General features: G+C 35.0%; 1 protein-coding gene across 1 annotated transcript; it reads left to right on the forward strand.

Annotated features, from left to right (window-relative positions):
* Nucleotides 1–4850: 4850 nt before the first annotated feature.
* Nucleotides 4851–10100, forward strand: LOC139871193 (shaggy-related protein kinase zeta). The gene is made up of 12 exons (XM_071858931.1): nt 4851–4981; nt 5851–5943; nt 6137–6196; nt 6283–6555; nt 6657–6731; nt 6846–6902; nt 7074–7214; nt 7303–7353; nt 7439–7534; nt 8995–9078; nt 9158–9259; nt 9584–10100. Exons 1-12 carry the CDS (start codon nt 4967–4969, stop codon nt 9680–9682), a joined length of 1146 nt encoding a protein of 381 aa, XP_071715032.1. The 5' UTR covers nt 4851–4966; the 3' UTR covers nt 9683–10100.
* Nucleotides 10101–10301: the final 201 nt, after the last annotated feature.

The following is a 10301-nucleotide window of genomic DNA, read 5'->3' on the forward strand; positions in this document are numbered from 1 at the left end:
AAGTTTTGTTGACACGAGGTCATCTCCAAATGACCCACCTGTTAATTGTAGGGTACTACCTTAAATCATTCCTCTATCTCTGCCAGCTTACCATTAGCTTATCCTATAGAATACTTAACTCTCATGGTTGTTAATGGCTTATTAGTCATAACACTAAGATTCTTAGATATAAGGTTTCTATCACTCCAGTATTAAACAACCTTGAGACAATAAAACGTTGTGATGAAACGTACCCTAACTAAAATCAGGATTCATGCGAGTTTCCATAACTAAGATAACGATTGCTCTACCGCAAGTCAGTACAAAGTTTTTCCTATTTGAGAACTTTTTCCTTAAATGTCCAGGGTGTCGATATCTATAACAAATTTTCGGGTTATCAATTCTGCAATCAAGGCCCTTCTTGTACAGTATCTGGGCTACGTGGTTATTCCTTCCCTACCTTTAACAGACTATAATGCGTATGCTCAAGTGATCCCTGCCAAAATTTTCCCTGGATCACCTCATATTCCTCATGTAGTAACATTGGGACTTCTGCATGATTTGCCTCAATATAATCACGCTGGCCTGGCGTCATTATATTGTACTAAATCGTACGTTCATTCCAATATCATTCCATATGGTCAATGTAACGTGATCACTTCCAGTTCCACTCAATTTCGTCTAACGGTGCTTTATCTATGCTATCTCAAAACATAATCTACATAATTAATCTCACAGTTTCTCGATGTGGGTGCGTAGGTTCTGTAGGTCATGCATCAATGCCTAAATGTCCCGAAATTTCTTCAAAATGTTCGGGTTCAGGTAATGTCGTTAGGTTCCTTTCTAGAATTTCAATCTGGGTCTCGTGTCGAGTTGTACGTGTAGCAAGTAGTAATACGATATGTTTTGAGGCGACTCCCAAGTCCTTGGGTATGGCTGAGCATCAGTAGAAGACACTATGGCCTTGTAAAAGGGGATGCCTTCCCGACTTCTCCATTATCTAGGAGTGTTAGGGACCTAAGTCCAGAAGTGTCGTTAGATCGTCGAGTAGTGGTGAAGAATGAAGGAGATAAGTGACGGTCATGAAAACGCACGGGATACAAATCAACTTGTGGAAACTGAATATCCTTCCAATGTTCATACGATGTACGTGGCTAATTAGGGTGAGCTCGGGGTGCGGTTACTCCGACAAGTCTTCCAATATCTCCTCCTCTGAGGATCAACTTTAGTGGGCGCGTAATCCGAGGGGGTACTCCTTCTAGATTGCGTGAAGTAATGTTTCGATCTCTGGAACGGTGGAACAGTAGTAACAGGTGGATTACAATACTAATCCTTAGGGTTAGACGAGTGGGAAAGTAGTTCATAAAATATCTGAACTGGGAAGGATAAGTTCTCCACGTCGGTACAGCGAATAGTAGACATGTAGCAAGAGCGTAATCAGGCATAACAACTACAGCAGCCTAGATCGTTTACAGCAGCACGTAGCATGGCAATAGTAACAGTATCATACCGAAGTAACATGTTAAAAGCAGATAGTAGCATGCAGTAGCGAGAGTAAGCAAAAGCATACAGCGAGTTTACATTGCAGTAAAAGGAAACGGTAGGATGCAGTAAGTTCATAAAGCAGTAGAAGTAAGCAGTAACATGCAGTAATATAACACAGTAGCATGCAGTAGTGAAATCATGTATCAGTGTACAACATATAGCAGTAAAAGTAAGCAGCAGCATGCAGCAAGTTCCGCAGAAACAAGTTAACTAGCAAGTTATAGATTAGTCCTATTAGTGAATCCTACTCGGGTCGGTCCAGACTCACTAATGCATCCTAATTCCCTACAACCTGGCTCTGATACCAAATGTGACGCCCCGTACTAAATCAATGTGTACGGACCATCAACAACAGGATCATTACAAGGTCAAACACTATATGCTGTTTCAAAAGAAGTTTGCATTCATGAAAAGAGGTGACGTCATAACCAACGTCAAATGTTTTACAACCAAAAGTATGCTTCTATGAATAGAAAGCAATGATAATAGTACGTGACCCATAGGTCGTTACGAATACATCGTCTCAAAGATAACATAGTTTGAATGCAAAATAAACGTTTCATGCGGTGACATCTCTAATAAGCGCAGCGGGTGTCTACAAAGCATGACTAGTACAACGGAAGCAAACAAAACAAGACACATATCCAATATTAAGCATTATGGCTCGTGACTTATTTACCGTTCAAGCTTCAACCGTAGCTTCCGAATCGGCCTTTTCTTTGAGTGGTCGAATTATATCGGAAAGAAGGTCAAGACTTACCCCCCAAGCCGTGAAAGTAATTGTATGTTTGAAAGATTATTTGGATGGGGTAGATAGGATACAAGATCAAACTTCATTAGAAGGTCCGTTATATAACGACATTGAAGAATGTATAGAGTATGAAGAAAATTTAGCGGGATTATCACCTACAACAACCGAAGAGAATTCCGACAATGAACTAAACGAAGTGGATGAAGGTGACTATGAAGCGTTTGATATGGACCAAACCGAAATGAATGTATCGGGTTACCAACAAGCTTACCTTTCTCTAGTTGATGGCCCCGCTTTTGAAGACTACGATCGAAGGCACCGTCCTCAACGCGCTCAACAAGATAACACATTTGGGTCATTTGACGACTAAAGTATAACGGGTGATGGCAATGCCGAAGCTCGATATACTTTAGTCTTAATACATTATTGGGTGATGGCCATGCCGAAGCTCGAAATGTATTAATTATAATTGTATTGTTCGAATAAAAGTGTTGTTATTTTTATTATTGTATCGTTCGAATAAAAGTGTTATTTTTATAATTGTATTGTTCGAATATTGTTATTTATATTATCTATTGTGTTGAGCATTATAACTTTTCTTTATACCGATTATATTATTGTTGTCAAACGTTAAAAAAAATATAGAACCGGTAAAAATTTAATTCGCAAAATCGAATCCTAGTCCAAGAAAAATCCGAAAAAATCCGATCGAGATCCGAAAAAGAACCGGTTCCGGAAAAAAATTCGAAAAAAATCCGACGCAGAGAACCGGAACCGGATCCGGAACCGGTTCCGAAAAATCCGGACAAAAATATCCGGTTTTTTTTTGTCCGAATCCGGTTTTTTATCCGGTTTGTGCATCTATACTTAAGGGGTTTGATATGTGAAGAATTTAATAATTTTTGGGCCCCCGAGATAAATGGACCCCTGTACAAATGTACAGGTTGTACTACCCATTGAATAGATATTCTATTTAATTTCATGTAGGTTGCTATGCTAAGGCTGCAATTGGTGTGTCCCTATTAGATGTAATCAAGACAATACTTCAAGTACATGGTCGGCCGAACCGATGTGCACACTAGGATAATGAGAGTAGTTTAAACTCTATATTGCTTTAATTTCAGGAACTATATTCATATTCGTTCTTGTGTCCCTATTAGATGTAATCAAGACAACATTTAAAGTACATGGTCGGTCGAACCGATGTACACACTAGAATAATGAGAGTAGTTTAAACTCTATATTGCTTTGATTCAGGAACTATATATACTGATATTTGTTCGTCTGTAGATAAGTATGTCATTTAGTCACAAAGTGTCCAATATTGATAACATGTTGTAAGTGTTGCGGGTCCATTGGTTCCTTTTTATTGTTTTTATTTTATTATGATGTTTGTCAGTTATTATTTCTTATTTATGATGTTCCGACGGATATGAGCGTGCAAAAAGTCACATGGTTAAGCGATTTAATTTAAGTTACGTTTAAAGTTTATTAATAGTTGAAAATTTGATTTTATCTTTTCGATGTGTAAATTGATTTGATGATAATGATGTTCAAAAGTTTATATTCGGCTACAATAGTGAAGGATATCAAACAAGATTTGATGAATAGTGATCCAAGTGATATTGTTAGACTGCACATAGTTTACATAAGAGTTTTCATTTTTTTTCCCACCATGTTCATAGAATTTACAAAAGTTTTAATGAATAATCTCGCGAAGTCACGAGTTATAAACTAGTTTAGTAAAAATAACACCTATTTGACGCCCTCATAACCCTAATAATTTTATTAAATAATAATAATAAATGAAATAAAAAGAAAGTCATAAAATAAATAAAATTAAAAGTATTTTAAAAAGTAAAAAAAAAATACTCTCTTTTGTCAAAAAGGTCTGCTTAATTTGAGGGCTTCTTCAAAAGCAACAAAAACCACACTTATCTTTCAAATGTCCCAAAAGACTAATCTTTTGTCTTTTGTCAAATTCCATAAACTTCGGTTTGTAGTAAGTAAAAAAAAAAAAAAAACACTAATATCATGATAATTTTCAAGAATATTACTCCGTAAAAAATACATCTTGGTGGTGTATTTTTCATGATCTTGAACGCATTTTCACGTGAATTATTAAATTCAAATCCATTTATGAAGCTTTAGGATAAGATTGACAACCAAGTCACATGAAAAACACATTTTGAATAAACTTGTGACTCGGGTCAAAAGTTAAAGTATGTTTAGTAAAAATAATAATTATTACTACATTATTATACAACTTAAGTTAACGAGGGATTGAACTAATTTTATTACATTACTCGGTTGATAATTTTTTTTAAAACTTATTACAAATAAGCTAGTGGAGTAGTTTCTTAGACCAATTTATCTAACACTTTTGTAAAAATACAATACAAATTAGAAAAATAAAAGTAGACCACTTTTTGTGGGGCTAAGCAATAAAAGTATTCTTAGCTCACATTCTCTCTCATCACCCTCACACAACATACCAAAGAGAGAGGAGTTGTATTCACATGTAATTGTTTGGGTCATGGGGTCTTAAACTCAAAATCAAAATTTTAATTTTAATTATAATAAAAATAAAAATAAAAATAAAAATAAAAATTCCTTTATTTTCATTTCTTTAAATCTCTCACCAAAACAAAAAATTCATCTTTTTGCTGTCACCCTTTGCCGGAGCAAACAATGTCCGGTGACAAGGTATATATTATGAATCTTTCTTTAATACTTTGCTATATATTCTTGTTTCTTATTTTCTTTAAATTTGGGGGTTTTCAAGATACCAGGAAAAGCACTTACTTTATTTTAGGGTTTCCTTGATTTAGCAAGATTTGAGTTGGGTATGTTGAGTAAAGGCTAGATTCATAATCTTGTTACTGTTTTTGCTATAAATGTAATGTTTTAATGAAGCTAACTTGACTTGATGTGTGTTAGGGTTTCAATTAGGGTTTTTTTTTTAGGTCTAAAAGTAGCATTTTGTGTTAATGATAGCTGATTCTTACTAGATCAGTGCTGTATTATTTGTTATTGGCTTGTATATGAACTTAAAATTCTCTTGATTTATTTTCATGACTTTCTTTTTGGTCTGATTTGTTGAGTTGATCTTGCACATTTTTTTTTTTTTTTTTTTTCAAATTTTTTTTTCTTGCTAAAACTTGCTTCTAACTTTTATGACATTTAATCAGTTTCTATGGGTTGTTTGAGTGTGCGTTTGAAAGCGATTATTGGGTTTTGAATCGAATGGAAACTAGGATGGTAATTTTACATGTATCTTGTTAATCAGTAATCTTAGTTAAATGAAACATCTTGTTTAGCCAAAAACAGAATCCTTATTACCTCAATTAATTGTTTAGTTTTGGTCGAACACAATGTAGACGGTCATTTAAGGCATTTTTTCTATCAATATGCTTCGGTATATCATTTATGATGTAATGTAATGGAGAAGTTTTTTTTTTTTTTTGTTTATGTTGCTAATAAAGTAACAAAATGGAAGTGTGTTTGGGTCATTTATACTACATAATGATACTAAAAAGGTATTATCAACAAATGTTTCTTGATAATTGATGCAGGAAATGTCTGCTCCCGTTATCGACGGGAACGAAGCGCAAGCGGGTCATATCATATCAACGTCTATCGGGGGCAAAAATGGAGAACCAAAACAGGTATATGGTGTTTTTCATGATAATTTAATGTTGTCAAGTGTCTGAAATAGTATCTAACGTTAAAATTTTGGATTTATACTAGAAAGTGTTGAGTAAAGATTAATAGGATAAGATGCCATACTTATGATTTACTTACATAATCTTAATGATTTTTTGGGAGGTATTATAAACTGATGAATGTGACCTCATGCAGACTGTTAGTTACATGGCAGAGCGCGTTGTAGGGACTGGATCGTTTGGAACTGTTTTTCAGGTATATATAATACATGTTACTAATCACTTATTTACACCAAGACAAATTCATATTCGGTTATTTTTATCTAACCTTGAATATATCAGGCAAAATGCATAGAAACTGGAGAAACCGTTGCGATAAAAAAAGTATTGCAAGACAGAAGATATAAGAACCGTGAGCTGCAATTAATGCGAACGATGGACCATCCAAATGTCGTTTCTTTAAAGCATTGTTTCTTCTCAACTACAAGCAGAGACGAACTTTTTTTAAACCTAGTTATGGAATTTGTCCCAGAGACAATTTATAGAGTTTTAAAGCATTACAACAATCTACATCAGAGTATGCCGCTGAATTATGTTAAACTTTACACATATCAAGTGAGTTTGTTCATCACGTTGCAACAAGGGCCCACTATTTTTTTTTTTTTTTTTTTTTTTTTCCATCTTAGTTTATGAAAATTAACTAGTGAAGGTTCCAGATTTTTAGGGGGCTGGCATACATGCATACGGTTGCCGGAGTATGCCACAGGGACTTGAAACCTCAAAATGTCCTGGTACGTTTTTTTTTTTGTGTGTGTGTGTACTTAGTGTTATTTTAAGTATGTTTTTCAGAAAAAGTGTTATTTTATGAATCTTGTAGACCTTATATTTAATTTATTGTTCTGCAGGTTGACCCAGTTACTCACCAGGTCAAGATTTGTGATTTTGGAAGTGCAAAGATGCTAGTACGTTACTAATTTGCATTCCATAAGTTTTGTACCTACTATGAATATATCTATATTAATACCGTATCACTTTCTTAAAAAGGAATATTACTATATTCTTGTGTGTAAAAAGGAATTTTTTTATCGCGGTCATCATATAATTATTGACCATATATATTTGACCATTGTTAGGTGAGGGGAGAAGCGAATATATCATACATATGTTCACGTTTCTATCGAGCGCCCGAACTCATTTTTGGTGCTACAGAGTATACAAGTTCAATTGATATTTGGTCTGCTGGTTGCATTCTTGCAGAACTTCTTCTGGGACAGGTTTGCAACTCGAAACCGTTTTCATAACATCACATAATTCATTGTTGTACGTCTTGACGTTAATTCTTATGTTTTAAACAATTTGTAGCCACTATTTCCCGGAGAAAATGCAGTGGATCAGCTTGTGGAGATCATCAAGGTGCTTTTTATTTCTCAACTTGAAACTTGGATCGTGTAATCGTATATTATTATTACCGTATAAAATTTAATGGTTGATGTATTAGGTTTTGGGCACACCAACTCGAGAGGAAATACGCTGCATGAATCCAAACTACAATGATTTTAGGTTTCCTCAAATAAAGGCTCACCCTTGGCACAAGGTAATGATTTGTTTATCGTTATTGGAGTGAAAAAGTTGACCGGTCGTGAAGGTAGAGTAACGAGTCAAAATGGATTTGGGTTAATATGGTATATATTAACATGAGTTGAAATGGGTTAGGCAAGGTTAATTTTCGTTACACAAAAACAAATTAATTATAAGCAAAAAAAACACATTTATTAATTTAATGTAACCTTACAAAAAATTAGATTATTTAGATGGTTTTTTGCTTTAAATAATTTAAGGGCAACTTTCAACCCGTTCAACTCTTCTCTTATGGGCTATGGCGCTATTTCCATGGTTGCAAACGGCGGTTGTGTTAGCCGTTGCGACGGATTGGTGACTAGCCCGTCCCGTTTCGCCCAAAACCGTCTAATTAGTAGGTCAAAGCTAAAAAGTCAGCTCAAAGTTGGTCAAAAGTCGGCTCTTTTTTTCCGGCTTTGTTCTAGTGCAAACGAAAATCTCAAACCATTTAAAAATTAGCTTGGAAAACCCGATGTAGATAGTATCCCTTCAAGATAAATTAATAAATACACTACAACTATACAAAACGTTATAAAAAACCTATATATTATTTAAACCAACACCCATCATCTTATATGTAAATCGTTTATTTTTTTAAATATTTATGTTTATAATTTTTGTGCTTCAAATATTTTATTTAATATATTTACATTTAAATGTCAACATTGGCCAACGTCCGTCTCGACCCCATTTTGACCCTGTCTCGACCGACTCGACCTTTAAAGGTCTTGACCGACTTATCTCGAACTCCGTCTCGCGTCTTTTTTAACAGGCTATTTTTATATTCAACTCGTTTGATATAATACGTAATCCAAATGGAGTTACTTATTAATAATGACTTGAGATCAGTGTTGTAAAATTCGGCCGACTTGACCGACGCGTCGGCCGATGCGTCGTTTTTTGGGGTGCTCCGTTCCGTTTTTTCAAAAAATGACTCAAAAGACGGTCGGAGCTAAAAGTTCGGTCAAAGTCTGTCAAAGACGGTCAAAAATGGTCAAAGTCAGTCAAATTTTCGTCAAGATCTGATATATTTTAAAATTAGGGGTTGTTTTCATTTTTTGGGCCGCTCTTTTTTTTGTGTCCTTACTGATTATGTACTCGGTAACATTAATTGAGTTTGAAGTTTGATTGTTTTTAGATTCGAATTCTTATTTAAGAAATTATGGTATATAATCAACTATTATATATATATATATATATATATATATATATATATATATATATATATATATAAGAAATTATTAATAAAGTCAACGTTGGTCAACAACCGATGCGTCCCCGACGCGTCCCCCGACTCGGCCGACGCGTCCTTTTTAGGTCTCGACCGATGCGTCCCCGACTCGCGACTTTTACAACCTTGCTTGAGATTGACACCTGTAACCGTTATTGAATAATTTAAATTGTAATTGTATTGTAATTCGGTTTGGTATGTTTTAGGTTTTCCATAAGCGCATGCCTCCCGAAGCAATTGATCTTGCTTCTCGACTCCTACAGTACTCTCCAAGTCTGCGCTGCAGTGCCGTAAGTTTTATTATAAATGCATGACCCGCACAATATTATTATATTTACTCAAATTATATAACGAGTTTCCTTTTTGCAGCTTGAGGCCATGTCCCATCCGTTCTTTGATGAGATACGACAACCGAATGCTCACTTACCAAATGGTCGACCGTTACCTCCGCTTTTCAACTTCAAACAAGAGGTATATTATCAAGATTGCAAAATTGCTAATCGGAAAGTACTCGGTCGGGACTTTTTAGGTAGTACCCGGCAACTCGCGGAGACGCGGAGTACTCAGGTGCTGTCCAAGTTTGACTTTGACTGATTGACCGAGTTTTGACCAATTGATTTTCCGAGTAATACTGTGTTTTGGTAGAGTTTTGACCGATTTTCCAAGTAATTCTGAGTTTTTTTAACCAATTTTGACCGAGTACGCACCGAGTAATTCCGAGTTATGTTTAGCTAAATCAGACTTTTTTTTTTTTTTTGTGTGGTTTAATAAAGTGTACGTATTTTTTTATGACAGTTATCGGGAGCTTCACCGGAGCTTATTAACAGGTTAATTCCTGATCATGTGAAGAAGCAAATGAATCTGCAATTTGCACAGGCGGCTGCAGGGATATAGAGAGATGTGGGAAAAGCCGATTGTAAAAATAGGCGTATTAAAACTTGTTTCTGTGTATGCGTTGTTATTTATCTCTGTGTATCGATCGGCTAACTGGAGCAAAGAAACAGAGGTGGTTTTGTATATCTTTTTATTTTATTTTATTTTAATTTTGTTGGGATGGAAAAGGAAAACTTTGTTCCCAGAAGAAGATCTTTAAGTTTATTATTATGGTTTTAGGTAGTATTATATATGGGGAAGAGAAGGTAGAAGAAGTAAACACTTTGGAGTTTTGGTTGTATCTTGCTACTGTTGGTTTTATAGGTGGTATGCATACAACGACGAGTATGTTTGTATTTTCACTAGATATTATGTTTAACTTGTCATGTAAATACGCTTTGAAACCCAAGTGATGTCGTCTCTTGTGCTTGATAACTCAGTCTAAATACGCTCTGTAATGTGTATTGTTAATCGTGCTAGCATATCCATTAGGGTTAGGGATGAGATCGGTAACATAATGAAACCGAAAATCCCAAAACTGATTATGTACTATTTCATGAACCGTTTCTTGTGTTCTTGAGTACACGTTAGGATGTTACTTTAGGGGCTATCCGAGCCATTGAGGATCCTGCTCAAGCTG

This window comes from Rutidosis leptorrhynchoides, chromosome 1, assembly GCF_046630445.1.
Source record: "Rutidosis leptorrhynchoides isolate AG116_Rl617_1_P2 chromosome 1, CSIRO_AGI_Rlap_v1, whole genome shotgun sequence".
NCBI classification, from domain to species: domain Eukaryota; kingdom Viridiplantae; phylum Streptophyta; class Magnoliopsida; order Asterales; family Asteraceae; genus Rutidosis; species Rutidosis leptorrhynchoides.

Bases quoted from the DNA above. Each gene is read 5' to 3' on its own strand.
- LOC139871193 (XM_071858931.1), top strand. The intron at 7,354-7,438 runs GTGCTTTTTATT...TTGATGTATTAG, and splicing joins AGCTTGTGGAGATCATCAAG to GTTTTGGGCACACCAACTCG. The intron at 9,260-9,583 runs GTATATTATCAA...TTTTTATGACAG, and splicing joins TTTTCAACTTCAAACAAGAG to TTATCGGGAGCTTCACCGGA.